Genomic DNA, 17,851 nt, shown 5'->3' on the forward strand with positions numbered 1-17,851 from the left:
TTAAAAATTTGATTGTGGGGTTAGAGCAAAACTGGGCTCATGGCCTCACTGTCCTAAAATAATCTCAAAGATTTTAATTAATTGTAAAAAAAAAAAAAAAAAAAAGGTTGTAGGAAATTAAGTTATTTTATCTTGATCTAACTTAATTATTATAGTGTCTGTATACTTTAGCCAGTGGCAGATTAAAGTCAGAGTTATTTTGTTGGTCACAAGCTGAGAGCTTGAAAACAGCTGCTGAACTGTCACATATCGCTTTTGAACATATTTAAAAGTCTAATAAAATTACAATTCCCAGGTTCAAGTACAACTAGAATGCATAGTATAACCTGATGAACACCATCCCCATTCTCAAGCAAGGAGGTGAAAGCATTATGCTTTGGGTCATGTCTTCTGAAAAGGGTCAGGGGTTGGTTCTGGATGACAAAGACTGCCAAGACAACAAAGAAAGGTTAAAGAAGAAAGACATTAAAGTGATGAAGTGGCATAGGTTGTTGGGAAATCTGCCAAGAAAACCTAAAGGACTTACAGAATTTCTGCCATAAGGAATGGTTCAAAATTCTTTCTGATGATTGCAAAACCTTGTGACAACAAAAACAGTCTTGATATTGTGCTTTCCCAGCAAGAACTTTCTTTTCACGCAATCATAGCAAATCATTCTTTTTATGTATTATGTTAAAGTTAGATTTTTATCATTCAAAACCTCAATTTCTTTTTCAACAAATTTAAAACCCTAACCCAACTACTACTCCCAGACTCCTACGCGGCTTTTTGGTGTTACGTTGAAATGGGTACTTCCTGTGTTTACAGCTGGTTTCCATGTTCTATCAGCTGGTTCTGGTTTGACATATTACCTAACAAAGCTGTGCACTACCGGTTACTGTGGTAACTTTACTCATTGAAAAGGTAAAGTTAGTAACTGTATAAATATTTGCGTGTTGCTTGTTGTTACTGTCGTTTTAAACTCTTTAAAACGTGCGCTCGTTCAGATGCGGCTGCCGCTGCGCCTCTTCCCATTTCTCCCCGCTCCTGTCCGGACAGCCTCCTCTGTCCCTGCGGGGAAGCTGAATTTCGTCCCCGCTTGCAGCACCGCCGATGCCCGCTCTCTGGAGCTGCTGCAGGACTTTGTGTCCCGATCCAGGCGGTTGTTTGTGGTCACCGGAGCGGGTCTGTCTACGGAGTCGGGCATCCCGGATTACCGCTCGGAGGGTGTCGGGTTGTACGCCCGCACCGACAGGAGACCGATGCAGCACACGGAGTTTACCCGCAGCGCCAAGTCCAGACAGAGATACTGGGCCAGAAACTTCGTCGGGTGGCCGCAGTTCTCCTCCCATCAGCCCAACTGTGCTCACCGGACTCTGCGGAGCTGGGAGGAGAAGGGGAAGCTGCATTGGCTCGTCACCCAGAATGTAGACGCCCTCCACTCCAAGGCAGGACAGACACGGATTACGGAACTCCACGGCTGCGCCCATAGGTGAGGAAGGCTGAGTGACCCAAGGTGGGCAGGATCCCATAAGAAATAGAGCTCAGTGGAATTCTAAATAACAGCTATGATGCAAAATATGTGGTTATGTTAAATGATAAAATTAGTTGTGCATGTCAGTTCTTACTTGCCTTGAAAAGGTAAGTCTCAGGGATCATGCTGTAAGGCACAAGGACAAAGATATATAAAAAACAAAAATCCATTATTTTGTCCCCCCCAAAAAATCCATCTAAAGCAAATCTAATGAGATTCTATATATTTTGGCATCCCAAAAGAAAATATTAACTAAGACAAACCTAACTAACTTCTTACACCACAGAGTTTCAAAACTGAAATTATGTTTTCAGGTTGTTAGTTATCTGAAATTTAATTTTGCATGTAGGCCAAAGGTTCAATTTTGGCCTCAGGTGAGCAGACATGCTCAAGTGAAGAGTTTCTACATGTTGTGACCCCAGATGATTTGTGACAAACTACAGAAAGAACTTCTTTTGGCTTTTCTTTTACCTGTGACTCTTCCATAAAGACACACTCTTCCACCTGAGTTGTATATCTCTGTAAGGCTGACTATTATTCAGAAAAGCTCTCCTTGCCTGGCCTGTCAAATGTCTTGCAAACCAGACATTCAGGTTTGCAATTTCACCAAACCTGAATGTCCTTTCTGGTGATGGATTGATTGAACAGAGCTCTGTGAGATGGTAAAAGGTCGATATGTTGTTTTATGACCTAGACTAACATAAAAGTTAACAATTCGACTTTTGTTTTCTTTTTTTACTTACTATGACTTGAGTGGGATTGGTTGCACAGGATTTTATTTAGGAGGAACAGATTAAAAGGAGCCACATACAAAGGCAAGTCCTACTTTTTAGACTTCGATTAGTAAAATATGTTGAAAAGCTTCAACTCTGTTCATCTATCATAAAAACTCCCACTCTTTTCAGAGATTGCGTTTCATGTGTTCTCAGGGTAACATGTCTTGGCTGTGGCAGCATCACCGCGCGGGAGCAGCTGCAGAGGCGGTTTGTCTCATTAAACCCGGATTGGAGCGCTCAGGCAGGAGCCGTGGCTCCGGATGGCGACGTCTTCTTAGATGACGAGCAGGTCCTGAACTTCAGGGTCCCGTCCTGTGAGCGGTGTGGGGGGATACTGAAGCCGGAGGTTACATTTTTTGGAGACACGGTGGCCAAAGCAACGGTGCAATTCGTGCAGGAGAGACTGGCAGAGGCGGACGCAGTGCTGGTTATCGGCTCGTCGCTGCAGGTATAGAAAAGCAACCAATTTGTGATGTCGGCCGTGTTTTCCATTCAGCTTTAAGTTCCCTCCTGTGTGGCTCTGCAGGTGTACTCAGGATACAGGGTTCTACTGGCAGCGAGCGACAAGAAGATGCCGATCGCCATCCTGAACATCGGACCCACCAGAGCAGATCACCTGGCAGGGCTGAAAGTGAAGGGCCGCTGTAGCGAAGTTCTGTCAGTCATCCAGCCCCTCTGACCCCACGGATAGGTTTAGAGTCGTCTCTGCTCTGCTGACTGAACTAACTCAGACGTTAGTAAATGACCATCAGAACGAGGTGGCGTGAAAGGATCGAATAGAGGGCAAGAACTGCTGTCCTGTCAGCACTTTCCACACTGCTGGAGAAAAAACAAAACGGTTTCATAAGTCCAACTTGGGTGTAACGGGAAGACTCAAACTGTGTTTGGTTTGTTTCTGTTTGACTTTGAGCTGAACATGACGAGGATCTGTCGCATCTTCTCAGAGTGTAGATGGTTCTTTAGAGGTGCTGTTTTAAAATGCAACTGTTTTTATCTAAAGTGACTTTTACTGAAAGATATTTGGAGAAGAGCAAGTAGCTGCAGAAGTACAACTACTTATTTGCAAAATGCAATAATTAAAATGCAACTGCTGTCACAGTGCAATTAAATATTTTAAATTCATTTGAATTGTTAAATTCCTTTAACATTTAAATTAAAACATACTTATTTTGTTTCCATTTCTTTCAGATATAAAGTTCTGAGATTACTACAAATAGCCAAAAACACTGAAATAGAAGATATAAATCCAAAATGTTACATTAGAATAGTAGAATATTTCATTGACCACTAGACAACTTGAATGAAACTTTTAAAAGTGGCTTCTGTTTAAAAACTAAACACCAAAAACTTTTTGGTGCCATAAAAAGTTATGGATTTTTATGGCACCAAAATGTTCTTAAATTGTGTTTAAAGAAAAAAAAGACGCAAAAAAACCATCGCATTCAAGAGCATTTTATTTCATTTTAAACCTAACTTTGTTATTGAATCACAAACAGATGGAGGGAAGATTGACGGTGGACTGACTGATACTGAGGTCCTTCATGATGCTTTGCTGCTCAAATCTCTCCTGCAGCCTGAACCTCCAGTTCTCCAGCTCGGCCTGAGTCTCCTCCTGCAGAGCGGCGGGAACGCTGAACGAATACAGACAGAACCTGTGAGCGTTGCCGTCCGTCTGCCATGCTGCTGATGCTGTAGCCACCACCAGCGGCGTCATGGACAGACAGTTTTCAAAGCTCCTGGCCTGATCAAACCAGTAGGTGACTGGGTAACCCAGTAAAAGACCAAATATGGTGCACAGGTTCCAATCTTCAGCTTTCTCGCCAACATAAAGAGGTTTATCAGCCTCGTCGTGTCGCTGAAACTCCTCCAGAAGGAGCAGAAAATCTGCCACTACACCTGTCAGCCATCTTCTCTGAGTATTAGAGATGGTGGGCTTCTCCAAAGACACAGAGACATTTACAACAGGCGGACCACCGTCACGAAGCATCTTCTCTAAATTAGATCTGAGGGCATCTGCGTTGATAATGAGACCGTTTCCATTTAAATCCAGCGTGAGGAGGGATTGAGACACGAGCTGGAGAGACTGTAGGCAGCTCAGGTACCGCTGGAGCTGTTCGGCACAGGCAGCGTTGCTGTCGTACAGGAGAGCAGGCTTCAGCCCCAGATCCACAGTCAAGACCTGAGCAGCAAGATTCAGACTTTGAGCCACGGAGAGACCCTTTCTACCAGAACGCAGAGAGTTACGCGCTGCAGAGACAAAGAGGTCCTCCACTGTCATGGTTGCGATAAAATAATGAAAATAAAGTTTTTTGTGGGAGAGTTTGGGGCAAATTCAATCTGTACGTCAAAGAAAATAGAGATGACACCTGTGCACTTGTGTACACAGGAGAAAAACAATGTCATGTAAACAAAAACATTTTGTTTTCCAAGTGTTTCATCATGTCCCTCCCTTCTTCTTTGTTGGTCCAAGATTTCTAAAAGGAGCAAAACCATCACTTTAGTCACAAAAATAACTTTTTAAAGTAAATATATTGCTTGTACATTTTCTGCCAACGTTTCAGAATAACTGTAAACTTTTCCGTAATACAGAAATATCTCTTACAATCATCCTGTTTTTGGTCAAGATCAGCAGCTAAGGTTAAGTCACCGGCTGAGGAGACATCAAGTCGAAATCTGAGAGGTTTCTAGCGACCCAGACTCCAGCGGCAAACAAACCCAGGTTAACCAGAAGATTTCTGAAATGAAGAAAACAAAGAATGAAGCACATAAGAAATTATTATTGTTTTTGTTGCTTTGGTGTATTTCTATTTAAAGAAACTTTATGTGTAAGCTATTATGGACTACTTTAGTTTGACTGGATGGAGAACCTGGAGGCTAAGTCTAAAACCCAGTTCTCTGGCTCCTGCGATATTATTTTTAGGGATAATATGGTTACTTGTTTTTTTATGTCTCCCTGAAGACCGGAAACCCAAAGGGTTTGCTAGTTTAGTTCATGCATCGTTTAGGCGTAACTTCCCGAAGGAACTTCCCGTTCACGAAGGAGGAATGGATATTATATTAGAAATTACACATATAAAAATATTTACATATCACATGGAATACATAAAAATGAGAAACCGTACGTGTAAATAACATGCTTTAGCTGACTAGCATTAGCATCAGTGAGCGGTACCATAGCCATGTCTATGAGGGGCACAAGGACAAATCCAGCAGCATGAGCTAACGCTAGCTGCACCGTTAAACTCAGCACTAAATTAACACAAAATAATACACTTCTCACCTCCTAAAGTCGTTTCTGTCTGTCGCAAAGCGGTACGTCGAGCTGATCCACGCAGACACCCGGGATGGAAAACTCCCTTTCACGTTTGAACCGCTCATCGTGCTAGCACAAGGTGGCAGCGAGGAGCGAAGACGGAACCAACGTAGGCATTCGGGAGAGGGGACGAATTTGGTTGTGGCACAAATAAGGGTGCCCGAGAGGATTAATCTCCGCTCGTGTCAATTTAATATTACATGACCAAAGATGTCTGCCACCAGATACCGTCGGTTCCTTAAACTGTGTGAGGAATGGCCCCGAGACGAGACCAAGAAGGCGCGGGATCTGGGGACATTTCTGCGGCAGAGAGTGGCTTCCGCGTTCCGCGAGGGTGAAAACACGCAGGTAAAAGGTCACGCACACGGCTCCATCTAGGAAGATCAGCGCTAACAGAGGACGCCCTTGTTTTTAGCATTAGTTGTTGATACCTGGGGGAGCTTCTTTATTAACTCTGACAGCACTATTAATAATCCGGCTGCAAAAACAGATAACAGACGTTCGACTTTGTAGAAATAGTAAAATAAAAAAACAATTTTTTAAAATTACCTTTTGCTCAGGTTTTATCCTAGATGAACCAATTAACTGGATGCTTTTCTTTGATTGACCATTCTTGGTTTTAATCAAGTCAGATACTGAAAAATCAGGGTTCTCACTGTTCATGAAAAAAAACTCACTAGTTTCATCCTTTAGACACATAGCCTCAAACTGAGGCAGTTTGTTGATTAAAAATAATATTAGAAAATCAGCAGCACATATTTTTCTCTTTTTGAAGCTAAAGTCCTTGGAAATAAAACTCAAAATACTTCCTAATTCAAACCAGCAGGTCAGACCTGAATGGAAACCGGATGTTGGTATTGGTCAGGAAAAATCTAATCAGTTCATCTGCTCTAGATTGATTTCTGAATACTTTACATTTATATATTTAAGTAATACTGACTCCAGTTCTTTGCAGTTTTATTGTAGTAGTAGAATTATGCACATGACATAAATTTAGGATAAATATAGGAAACACTCATCTTAAACATCACTAGTAATTCATAAATTTGGGGGGGGGGTCAAATTCCAAACAAAATACATTAAGTTTATCAAACTTTAGCAACTTGATTAATTACTAATTAGTAACAGGTAAATAAAGTTATTGTGGATGCTCCTTGACATACAAATAACACATTTTGCTCCTTCTCGTCATATTTCTCCAGCTTGCAGATCCAGAGAAATGTGACCAGATGTATGAAAGTTTGGCTCGCATTAATGGAAATGCATACAGACAGCGGGTAAGTATGCATCCAAATGTACTGCAGTGATGAAAACCTGGTTCTTTGATGACTTATCCCAGCTTAGCAAGTAATCCAGTTCTTTTGCTCTACAATGTTTCACAAAAAGATTTATGCTTCTTGAACGATTTCACATTTTGTTTTATAAAAGCCACAAATGAAATCTATGTTATCGACTTTTTTGACGTAGTAACGGTACAAAGTATTGACCGAGGAAGTCTGCATGCAAATACATATCACACCTTTCAGATTTTTTGTGTTAAATGCAAACCGTATTATTATTTTCCTTTCACTTAACAATTCTGAACTACTTTTTGTTGTTCAAACACATAAAAATCTGAGTAAAATAAAATTAAGTTAGTGGTTGGAATGTGACATAATGTAAAAAGCAAATAAATACTTCTGCAACTGTGAAGAGGATAGTAAACATGTTTTATTTAAGATCAAGGCTAATCTGGGTTAATATGTAAAGAACCTCAACTTTTAAAATCTATTATAACCACAAATGCCACATTTCTAATGCACAGAGTGTCATAGACTTTTGTTGCCAGTGTTTGTCCAAAGAAAGTAAACCAACTAGAGTGAAAATATATTGTGTGTGTAGCCTGGAAATTTCACATTTAGCTCCTAATAATAAGTAGAAATTGTGCAGAAAACAGAAAAATGTAGCAGGAAGCTTTGTTGTATAGAATGTAAATATGTTTGTGTGTGTTTTAGTTTCCTCGTGTGAGAGACACAAGTTTTACAGGAGTTACAGCGGAGGAGTGTCGAGTACTTTTGTCAGGTATGCACTCTAATTACAATGTGCGGTGTCATCATTGATCTTCACTAGTTACAGTAAAATGACCCTGAAAAGATAGTGATGTATTTTTACACCTTATTTTATTATTGTTTTACAGGCAGTATGCAGCAGAGCATGGATGAGGAAAAGAAAGGTTTATGGAAGTCGCTAATGGAGAGATTCTCCTCCAAATCACCAGAAGACGGTCCAGAAAAAGCTCCTGAAAAATAAAATTTTTCTTTTCTGTGTTGCTTGTATAGAAATAAATATTATCTTTGTGGATTTGTCTTTTTTGGTCTAGTAAAATCTTTAAATCATCCATATTGCTTCTCAAAAACAAAACCAGAACACCTGAAACAACCAAAAAACGTTTCTAACAGCAATTGCAATACACTATCACTTCATAGGCAATAGTCGGGCTTTTAATATGTCACATGGAAAAATCAGAAACTTAAAGGACATGGAGGAAATTAAACATGAATAATGGAGGACACAAGAAGGGAGAGAGAAGAAATGCATTTAAGAAAGCATACCTGGGAAAAAATGAGGAATAACACCAAAAAGGAAGGAAGAAATGGGGACTTGATGCGATGAAATTGTTCTGTCCACACAGGCTAACGAGGAATTCTGCTGAATCTTGAAAGACTATGATAGATTAGACTGATTTTGAGTGATCGCCTTAAAGCAACAGTTGGGAGTTGTTGGAGAAAAGCAATCCCATCATGTCATAATTGTTCGGTACGATGTTTTAAGACCATGGCTTTTTTTTTTATTCAAGGTTATCATGCTGTGAGAATCTCACAATCCATGTCCAGATTTAGCATTATGTGATGGACTGAAATGTGTTTACAATATATCAAAGGTATATGCACTCTTTGCTGTATAAATCTGTTAATGTTTATATTCACAACCAAAGAAAGTTCAACTCCTTTTGCAGAAATAGTGTTTGTGATTATTTATATTTGCGGTGAGATCTACTGGGACAATCTTCTTGTTTTCAAGGAAGGATTCTAAATTCATAAGTTTGCTTACAAAATCTTATTTACAAATGAGAAAATGCCATTTTATGACAGTGAGTACATTTTATACAGTAAAATTAAAATATATGTCAACATGTTTAAAAAGAATTACATTTAACTCATTCAAATGAGTTGAAATATGTATTTGTGAATTACGCGAAGCCTAATCAACTATATGTATTTAATCCAGTGCGAGCATAATCAGGTCTGTGACAAATTGGAAACAAACTTTAAACAAGTCAAACACATTTACTGCAAAACTGAGCAGGAGTTTCTGCACAGGGAAATAAAGTCATGAATTAGAACTCAAGTACCAGAAGCTGCAACTCCTCTTATTCTCACAGCAGTTAACACCAGGCTGACGCCAAGTTAGAAACAGAATCTATAGCAGCTCATTTTAAAGTGAAAGAGATTTTACGAACACTTTGGAACACAAAGTCTTCTTACTCCCGTCTTTAAAAAAGTGGCTCTGGTTTGCTTAAAAAACTCATTTTATTTACAAATGAAAAGAATGCAAATTAGAACACCAAACTTTTACACGCATAAATGTTAATCAGAAAAGCATGATTCGTAAAAATGTTTAGCAAAGGAAGCACAGAAACATAACAAAACTCAGTTCCTATATGGATCCTGAGTTAAGCTGGATACTCAAAGTCTGAAAAGCTTTGATCAGAATGTAGTATACCTCATTGTATTAGTGTGACAGGAATAATGCCCATTTTTAAGAGTTACTTTGAAGAGCATGGTGATCTGCAGAACAAATGGGCATGATTTACTAATAACATGTAGACAGGTCCTTGTCAAACTGATAGACAAAAGCTGAATCGTCAAAAAAAGGTTAGCTGTGAAACTGATCTGTCATTTCTGCAAAGGAATTTTATTGTAGTGAATTAAGATTTAGCAATGGAAATCAACACACTGCAATGTGCTCTACTCTTCCTTTTTCTCTGGGTTATCTCTCCATACGCAGTAGTTGAGGGCTGTGGCGAGGCACAGCCAGGACAGATAGGGAGCGAGGAGCAGGGAGGCGGTGCGGCTGATGGAATACCAAGACACCATGGTGGCTCCAACCGTCCCCGTGAGAAACACAATCTCCACCAGGGCCTAAATTACACAGGAGGAGGGCATCTGATTGACTGGACTGGATTTCAAACATTAATCACCCTTTACATGTATTAGGTAACTATTTGAGTGAAAAAAAAATGTACCCATTTCAGTTTGTGTGCACCAAAGAAAATGGGAGTCCAGGCCCAGTTCAGAGCGAGCTGCAGCCCATAAAGCCCCAGTGGAACCACAGCATCTTCAGTGAAACCTCCAAGCTCTTTCCAGATCAGGTAGGAGCCATACCTGCAGAAAAAAAATACATCCAAAAAATAAACTCACTGTAGAGCAGAGTGGCTGAATGATGAATCTAGTGTCTCACTTACCCCATTCCGGTGTACAGGCAAGTCCACACCACAGGGAATGCTGCGTTTGGTGGGCGCCATGAGGGTTTGTTCAAGGTTGGGTACCAGTTTTTTACCTCTTTGCGTGTAATGAAGCCACCATAGAGACCACCGACGTGCGGCAACGCTGTCAACCCAATCATAGGCAGCCACATGGTCTGAGATAAGAGCAAGTTGTAACAGTTTACCCTCTGCTAAAACTGCAGATATTAATTAATATTAATCATGTTATACAATAACTTTCATAAACTCTGAAGAGGCAGGTAAAAAAAAAAAGCATTTTTCAGGGTAAAGGCAATGGACAAGTGATCGTCATGAATAAAAGAATAAAATGGATAAGTAGCTGGTAACTAAACATAGCGCTTTTAAGTGTGACTGTAATATTACAATATCTCTATTTCAAACAAAAAAAATTGACTTCTCTTCTGTATTTTTAATCAAACTAGGACATTGTATCCTGTTGTTCAATCTTTGTATAGTATAGGAAAGGAAGATGTCTCGAAAATGTGGACTTTTGCACAACACATGCACAAAATGCAACATAATTTTACATTATATTACATCTACATACCTTGCAAAAACAAGAAAAAAATATTTGGAAAAAATATTTTCATCTCCAAAGTTAACCTTCAAAATCATCTACAAGGTTGAATGTTTTTTCCATGTTTTTCTATGTCCAGGTCTTCCAAGGTTTTAAGACCATTCTAGGCTGAAAATGTCATTCAGAAATGAAAACCACAATAAAAGTGGATTTGGAACACTGGCACACATTTGTCTGTCTGGAAATTGAACAGAAACCTTTCAGGATAAAATAATGCAAAACATCAATTACAATACATAGTAGCAGAAAGTGCAAAAGACATGCTGCATTGTTGGATATGATTTGCTTGTTCTTCACAATCAACAACAATGTTCAACTTTATGTCATTCTGAACAGGTGAAAACTGTTGCAAATTTAGAGTTCACATACTATATGTGCAATTAATACATAAATTACAGCCTATTTATGTGCAAACATAAAATTAAATTTTATACATGTACACATTGTCTCAAAGCACTTGGATATTTCATTGTAGGTTTCCTTTTTATACGTTTTTGTTGCAGTACAATGTATATTTTTCTAACCAAGTTACAAAGGTTTCATAACTTTTGCTGCACTGAGTACTTTGTTCAACTGATCTTTTAAGTGTGCTATAAAAATACACTTTGAGTTGACTTAGCTCTGTAGTGTATTACTTTGGATTTTGTTTCCTCAAATAAATAGATTACAATTTTTCACCTTTAGTTTACTGTTTTGTTTATTGGTGTTAAAGCCAGTCAAGTTTTTACAGAAGAACATATAGTCCAGGCTATTTGTCCATAGTACCCATTAATTTTGCAACCTCCCAATAAAGTTGGTTATATACAGGCCCAAGCCTCCATGGGGCCCCAAGCGGCTCAATGCTCTTATGCCTTGGGCCGGCCCTGGTTATATATCATTTTAATAGTTGTTATTCAACCTCCAGCTGCTGTTTGAAGGTCACACGTCCTGATGATAACTCCATGTGGGCATGTGGGTAACCGTTCAAACATTTATCTAATATCCAATTTATATGACCAGATTCAGTACAGAAGTTAAAATTTCAGGATCAGCTTTTGAATCTAGTATCATACTAGAACTGTAAACTTGTACGCCTTGTTTTGTAACTTGCGCGGTGTAAGGCGTGTCCAAAGGGACAATTCTCCAAAATAATCTGCTTAATTAATGATGAATACTTCGTGGAACTGTAGGGAATAATGAGTGTTTTTGGCAGGTTGTACGACATATAAACAAAAAAGAGCTAACGCGCATTTCCTTTCGCGAAATACTTTGTTGCAAAACGTATTACTTAAAACACAGAGCGGTCAAAGTTGCAGAAAAATGATTTCCCTCAGTATTCCTTTGCATCGTGTGACGGCTCTGGTCATGAGTTTGTTTGAAACACTTACCATCTCTCAGTCCGGATAGTTGATACGCTGTATATAAAAGGTAAAAGCAACAGCAGACTACAGACATACAGTCTCTAGCATGCTGACAGTCCTGTGATATAGCTGCTTTTAAAGGGCAGGGCAGCCTTATCGCCGCGGTCACTCCTCAGTCCCTCCCACGATCAGCCACCCAAACAACGTGACGGCGCTGTGGCGACAGTCAGGAGGCCTAAAACAGATAACTCTGAGAGAACAAGGATCAAAAATTACAGAAGCTAACACTTTTCTTGCTCAGCCTGTTAGTACAAGTTTCCCGTTGGCTTTTCAGTCGGCGGAAACGTAACGACAGCAAAGATTGCTAAAGGCTCAAGATAGTTTCCTTCCCTTCTCACATGAATGACGTTGACTCTTAGCTGCAGCTCTGATACAACCCCAGCTTGTTCCTGATGTTAAATCATTAACATTTCAACATATTTGACATGGTTTACTGTTTTGAAACTTTTAAGCAGTCACGTATTCTCTAAAAATATAGACAGACATGACATTTGTCAAAGAACAGCAATGACTACTTGAAAGTCAAAATACACAATTATTTTTTATTTCAGGAGGCTGAAGCTAATCTATGGAGGACCAAAACTGACATAACTAAAAATAAATAGGGCAGGACTCCCAAAAGTTTCGTAAACCTTTCCAGATTGATTATGGATTACTTTGTTTCTCTCTTCTTTAATTTTTTTCAAGTGGGCCTTTGTGTTTTAATCTACTCGTCAGACAGGTTCTATTTAAGTGATTTTTCTGACTACAGATTTTTCTGTAACCACGGTTGGTTCTGGCGGGTGAAATACATCACGTCAGATTTTAACTTGTAAAAAAAACTTAAACTCTGAATCATTTTCTATTCATCTAACAATTTTGCACTACTTTAATTTTAGTTTATCAAATAAATCACTTGGCCTGAAGTCAAAGTGCTTTTTCCCTTTTTGTTCACATTAATCCAAGAGACTAATCTTCAATGAATCTTGGTTTTTGCCATTCACAATAAGGATGTGAATCATAGACTTGAGAAATTCATGGCTCATGATGACTAAATGACTTTATGCAACATGTATCAGAAAAGAATATTTCTGTGACTGTCTGTAGCTGATAATTTTTATTCGATCAATTTTGGTAATATGCCTGCATTTTCATAAATAGCTAACATATCAATTCGTCACTCCTGTGGCATCTACATACCTGACCAAACAAATATTTTTTAGGTAACAAAAAAAAAAGAAAAAGCAACTGAACTGTTCTTGTTTTTGAGATTTCTTCATTATGTGGGGGGATGAAAGCTCTTCAAAAGCCAAGAGAAGTGCATTTATTTTCTATTTAAGAAGTTTTCTCCTAGATAACAGGCTATACACAAACGTCAGGGGATGTAAATTTTTCAACAAATGAAATTGGTCCACTTGCACTCTTTATGTGACAATGTTTTATTCAATAATTCAAGACCGACAAGAGTACAGAGATAAGTTGATGGCAAGACAAACGCCTTTAGCAAACATCTATTGTCCAGGCACTTCAGTTTATTAAATTTTTCTGGGGCTAAAAACCAAAAAGCACAAGTTGGTCAAGAGTATTATCAGAAGAAACTTTGCAGAAACAAACATAAATTACACAAAAAGAACAGCATTCCAAACCAGTTATAATCGAGCCTGTTAGATACAAGGTTTCTGTTGCTCAATAATTTTGGACATTCGTAGTTTAAGTTCAAATTAACCTACAAATTACTCAAAATAAAAACTATCTGATTTAATTAGATAGCCTCCCAGAGCCCAAAAATATGCATGTCAAATTTTCAAAGTTTCTAAGCTGCCCCTTTGTGTGTGAAGGTGAGTGTGACCTATCCTTGGTGTACCCTGCCCTGTGCCCAGTGACAAAACAGGATAAAATAAGTAAATACAATTCATTAACAGCTGGAGGCACATAGTTAATTTTCTCAATAATACCATAATAATTGTTTTTAGACCTCATAGCTGCCTTTATCACACAGAAAAACATCAATAATTGCTTTTAGAATCAGACTATCATGTAACCTGGTACAAAAAACTATTATTTTTCTTAGGTTAGGTTGCAGATTCGTTGTACAGAAATGACCCAGAAAAATACTGTAAACTGTACCCTACTCTTTTTTATCAGGGTTGTCTCTCCATATGCAGTAACGGATGGCGGTGGTGTAACACATCCAAGCCAGATATGGCGCTAAGAGCAGAGAGGCAGTGCGGCTAATGGGATACCAAGACAACATGGTCGCTCCAATTGCCCCATCGAGAAGCACAATCTCAATTAGACCCTAAAATGTGAACATAAAACACATTTATCAGACAATTTGCAATAGTAAAATTCACTTCTAGAATTTAAAAATAACATTAATAGAGACCTCTATGTTTTAAAGCCTACCCATTTTTGACTGTGTGCACCAAAGAAAAGAGGAACTGATGCCCAGTTCAGAGCGAGCTGCAGCCCATAAAGTCCCATTGGGACCACTGCATCCTCAGTAAAACCCCCAAGCTCTTTCCAAATTAGGTAGGATCCATACCTGCATGGAAAAAAAAAAATGGACAAATTCTTAACACTTAATCCTACATTACAAAAGAGAAGGTTTTCTTCCTTCATAAGTGAGTACAGAATGAAAGAAAAGATGTTTTAATACCTAGAGAAGGAAAATATTCAAGAGCATGCTTGGAGAGGTAGCAGCTGCGTCTGCAAATACACTCAAAAGTCTAAATATTTTTCATGGCAATATAATATTAATAGCATTATAATTGTTGAATCCAAAATATGGAACTTGGTATCACTATTAATTGATAAACAGTAGAGTTAAAATATTACTAAAGATGGCAATTTCAACAGCTATTACAAGAATTAGTTTGATGCAATGTTTTGTATATTTTCAGTACTTCTGTATTTTTAGGTTCAAAATATATTGTTTAGAAAGCAGAAAGAAAAGAAAACAGTAAAATCTCAGATGTTATGCTGAAAAATTAAATTTTGAAATACTAAAGCATCCATGCATTCAGATGAATCATCAGTATACTTCAAGTATGTTTGAAAATCCACAGACCAATAGTTTAGAGCACCTACATGCACTCTGCATGGCTTTTTATTTTTGTTCCTCCTTAGCATGTATAAAAATAACTTGCGCTGCAGGAATGATAACAGAGCAATAAAGTCATACACATTCACTGAGAACTGATAATATATCGGCTCCTGGTCCTGAACTTTTCATTTTGAAAACATTACCTGAATTAAGTACAAAAAGGACAAGTTCTCTGGAAGACTGAACTTAGCCATGCTGTGTATAATTTACCCCATCCCTGTGTAAAGACTCGTCCACACCACAGGGAATGCTCCGTTCGGTGGGCACCAGGAGGGTTTCTTCAGGCTTGCGTACCAGGTGTAGACCTCCCTGCGTCGGATGAAGCCACCAAGAATCCCTCCGACATGGGGCAGGGCTGTGAACCCAATCATTGGCAGAGACATGGTCTGAAACAAGACCAGATGATTTTATGACCGATTCCGAAGACGATGGGTCGCAGGGATTATACAATACGAAAAGTAATTGCTCCCAGACAAATATCTTCAGTTTTTTCTTTTTTTGTCACAACTTTCACATCATCAAGCACATTTTATTATCACTCAACTAACGTGACTAAATACAAAAAGTAGTTATTAAAGGGTGATTTCACTTATTAGGGGAAAAAAACAATCCAAAATAATCTTGTCCTATGTAAAAAGAAAAAATAAAGTAATTGCACAAGAATTCAGTTCAATTCAGCCACACAGCAGATTTGAGCATGAATGGCCAGAGGTTATACCACAACATCATGTTGTATGTCTAGACTTTAACTAGCCTACTCTGAAACCCTAATTTTGTTTAGTTTTTCAGTTATTAAAATCACTTGTTGTGATGTGTTTTGAATCACTATCCTGCTGCAAATCCTAGGGTGCATTCATAGGCTAAAGACCATGAACTCATTGTTGAACATTCTCCATCTGAACTTTTTATGTTTTTGCTAAGAACAGAATTCATGGTTTCTAAAATAGCAAAGTATCCCGAGATGTTTGCACAACCACTTGCCAGTTTGCCTGTTATTGTGATGTTCTTTTTCTGAAATGCATCAGAGGTCAGTACCGCTCCAATGTCAAAGGGAAGGTCATTCAGGATGGAGTCTGCATGTTCTCTCTATGCATGCGTGGGTTCTCTTTGGGTAGTTGTCCTCTCACAGTTCTAAAACATGTGGATGTGAGGAGTGTGTTTGTGCACAGCTGTTTGTTCTGTGTGTCTCTATGTTGCTGTGTGACAGAACAGCGACCTGTCCAGATTGTGCTTTATGCAGCATCTAACGGGATGAACTCTGCTTTTTGCATTTACTCTGTTTATGTTTATCAGATTTTATGATGATCAATGATCTGAAACATTTAATTATGGGAGGACTATCTATGTCACATTTAATTGTGACATAGTGCATCCCTTTAAATATAAATAAGAAAGAAGGGAAGTAAAATAAATGTTTTTTTTTCTAAGTATGCCCATATTGTGTTTTTACAAAAAAGAAATTTCTGGCTGAATTACCGCAAATGTGGATGGTATCAATTTAGTCACTGTTCATCAGACAGTCTGGGTAGAGAAACTTTTTCTGTGACAACTAGCTTTTGCAGGTAAAAGTTCACGCAGTTTGTATCCAGAATGTGTGGGTCTGCAGAGATAGGTGCCTGATCTAAGGGAGATCATATCTATCTATAGAGAATATCTTATTGTTCTTGAAAAACGGCCTAATAACATAATCTTATAGTGCTTGTTTTTATTGTCTTATTCTTATTTTACCTTTACAGAACATGCAAATTACAGCGTAATCAAATTTAGATCCACCATGCTGACAAAAATGACATTAAAGTAACGTTTTTCATGTATAATAGAGTTTTACAGAAGATATGAAACAAATAAAGCACGTGACTAATAAAACATCCTGTTATTAAGCCAATTCCACAAGGTGTCAAACTCCAGTCCTCAAGGGCCGCAGACCTGCAGTTTTTAGATGTGCCACAGATACAAAACACTGGTATGAAATGGCTTAATTACCTCCTCCTTGTGTAGATCAGTTCTCCAGAGCCTTGCTAATGAGCTCATTATTCTATTCAGGTGTGGTGCAGCAGAGGCACACCTAAAAAGTTGCAGGACAGCGGCCCTTGAAGACTGGAGTTTGACACCCCGAAAGTGGTCGAGAGAGATGCGACTAAAGCCATTTAAAAGTAGCCTCGAAATTCAGAGCAATTTGTGTCTTACCGTCAGCGTGCCTGACAGCTCAACAAGGAAGTCACTAGTGATGTAAGAAATCGTTATGCAGTCGTTTACGTAAACTGTCTGGTTTCTGAAGGTGAAGGCTATTGTCCGACACTCCCTACCTCAAACGCAAAAAAGGCAAACAGCGTGACGTCACCACGTTCTGATCAGCCATTGGCTGCAAGAACAAAAATAACTAAATAAAATAAACATATTCTATAACGCCGAATTTGTCCACGGGTCAAATAGTACCCTTCCGTGTTTTGATGCTTTTTTATTATTGCCTAATCTCGTCTGTTTTATTTTACTTATTTATTTGCTGAGATTACAAAACGTTTAAGATAGTTCCCCACCTCTGCACCACAGAGACGTTTTGTGCCCCGTTCAATTTACCTCGGAAAACCTAAATCTAGGAACATCATCACGCTCTGTTTAAAAGGCTTTATTACATTATGAA

The 17,851-nt window shown here is 38.6% G+C and overlaps 5 protein-coding genes across 5 annotated transcripts; 2 read left to right on the forward strand and 3 right to left on the reverse strand.

Moving 5' to 3' along the window:
• Window positions 1-142: 142 nt before the first annotated feature.
• sirt4 (sirtuin 4) lies at window positions 143-3,411 on the forward strand. The gene is made up of 4 exons (XM_028002488.1): window positions 143-903; window positions 987-1,471; window positions 2,443-2,737; window positions 2,816-3,411. Exons 2-4 carry the CDS (start codon window positions 987-989, stop codon window positions 2,966-2,968), a joined length of 933 nt encoding a protein of 310 aa, XP_027858289.1. The 5' UTR covers window positions 143-903; the 3' UTR covers window positions 2,969-3,411.
• A 314-nt stretch (window positions 3,412-3,725) lies between these two features.
• c20h1orf74 (chromosome 20 C1orf74 homolog) lies at window positions 3,726-5,023 on the reverse strand. The gene is made up of 2 exons (XM_028002489.1): window positions 4,892-5,023; window positions 3,726-4,763 (listed from the first exon to the last, which is right to left on the reverse strand). Exon 2 carries the CDS (start codon window positions 4,565-4,567, stop codon window positions 3,776-3,778), a length of 792 nt encoding a protein of 263 aa, XP_027858290.1. The 5' UTR covers window positions 4,568-4,763; window positions 4,892-5,023; the 3' UTR covers window positions 3,726-3,775.
• A 687-nt stretch (window positions 5,024-5,710) lies between these two features.
• On the forward strand, window positions 5,711-8,324 carry uqcc2 (ubiquinol-cytochrome c reductase complex assembly factor 2). The gene is made up of 4 exons (XM_028002491.1): window positions 5,711-5,950; window positions 6,805-6,879; window positions 7,597-7,663; window positions 7,779-8,324. Exons 1-4 carry the CDS (start codon window positions 5,813-5,815, stop codon window positions 7,889-7,891), a joined length of 393 nt encoding a protein of 130 aa, XP_027858292.1. The 5' UTR covers window positions 5,711-5,812; the 3' UTR covers window positions 7,892-8,324.
• An 828-nt stretch (window positions 8,325-9,152) lies between these two features.
• Window positions 9,153-12,413, reverse strand: tspo (translocator protein). Its single transcript, XM_028002490.1, has 4 exons — window positions 12,093-12,413; window positions 10,107-10,282; window positions 9,888-10,026; window positions 9,153-9,783 (listed from the first exon to the last, which is right to left on the reverse strand). The coding sequence occupies exons 1-4, from the start codon at window positions 12,093-12,095 to the stop codon at window positions 9,610-9,612; spliced, it is 492 nt and encodes a 163-aa protein (XP_027858291.1). The 5' UTR covers window positions 12,096-12,413; the 3' UTR covers window positions 9,153-9,609.
• A 1,106-nt stretch (window positions 12,414-13,519) lies between these two features.
• On the reverse strand, window positions 13,520-17,543 carry LOC114135750 (translocator protein-like). The gene is made up of 4 exons (XM_028003299.1): window positions 17,398-17,543; window positions 15,421-15,596; window positions 14,511-14,649; window positions 13,520-14,403 (listed from the first exon to the last, which is right to left on the reverse strand). The coding sequence occupies exons 2-4, from the start codon at window positions 15,591-15,593 to the stop codon at window positions 14,233-14,235; spliced, it is 483 nt and encodes a 160-aa protein (XP_027859100.1). The 5' UTR covers window positions 15,594-15,596; window positions 17,398-17,543; the 3' UTR covers window positions 13,520-14,232.
• Window positions 17,544-17,851: the final 308 nt, after the last annotated feature.

The sequence above is a fragment of the Xiphophorus couchianus genome, chromosome 20 (assembly GCF_001444195.1).
Source record: "Xiphophorus couchianus chromosome 20, X_couchianus-1.0, whole genome shotgun sequence".
In the NCBI taxonomy this organism is placed as follows: domain Eukaryota; kingdom Metazoa; phylum Chordata; class Actinopteri; order Cyprinodontiformes; family Poeciliidae; genus Xiphophorus; species Xiphophorus couchianus.

Excerpts from the sequence above, each read along its gene's own strand:
- LOC114135750 (XM_028003299.1), bottom strand. The coding sequence starts at position 15,593 with ATGTCTCTGCCAATGATTGGGTTCACAGCCCTGCCCCATGTCGGAGGG. Across the intron at positions 14,650-15,420 it reads AGTCTTTACACAGGGATGGG|GTATGGATCCTACCTAATTT; the intron begins GTAAATTATACA and ends TTTTCCATGCAG. Across the intron at positions 14,404-14,510 it reads GTGCACACAGTCAAAAATGG|GGTCTAATTGAGATTGTGCT; the intron begins GTAGGCTTTAAA and ends TTCACATTTTAG.
- tspo (XM_028002490.1), bottom strand. Across the intron at positions 10,027-10,106 it reads TGCCTGTACACCGGAATGGG|GTATGGCTCCTACCTGATCT; the intron begins GTAAGTGAGACA and ends TTTTTTCTGCAG. Across the intron at positions 9,784-9,887 it reads GTGCACACAAACTGAAATGG|GCCCTGGTGGAGATTGTGTT; the intron begins GTACATTTTTTT and ends TGTGTAATTTAG.
- sirt4 (XM_028002488.1), top strand. The coding sequence starts at position 987 with ATGCGGCTGCCGCTGCGCCTCTTCCCATTTCTCCCCGCTCCTGTCCGG. Across the intron at positions 1,472-2,442 it reads CTCCACGGCTGCGCCCATAG|GGTAACATGTCTTGGCTGTG; the intron begins GTGAGGAAGGCT and ends ATGTGTTCTCAG. Across the intron at positions 2,738-2,815 it reads TTATCGGCTCGTCGCTGCAG|GTGTACTCAGGATACAGGGT; the intron begins GTATAGAAAAGC and ends GTGGCTCTGCAG.
- c20h1orf74 (XM_028002489.1), bottom strand. The coding sequence starts at position 4,567 with ATGACAGTGGAGGACCTCTTTGTCTCTGCAGCGCGTAACTCTCTGCGT.
- uqcc2 (XM_028002491.1), top strand. The coding sequence starts at position 5,813 with ATGTCTGCCACCAGATACCGTCGGTTCCTTAAACTGTGTGAGGAATGG. Across the intron at positions 6,880-7,596 it reads GAAATGCATACAGACAGCGG|TTTCCTCGTGTGAGAGACAC; the intron begins GTAAGTATGCAT and ends TGTGTGTTTTAG. Across the intron at positions 7,664-7,778 it reads GTGTCGAGTACTTTTGTCAG|GCAGTATGCAGCAGAGCATG; the intron begins GTATGCACTCTA and ends ATTGTTTTACAG.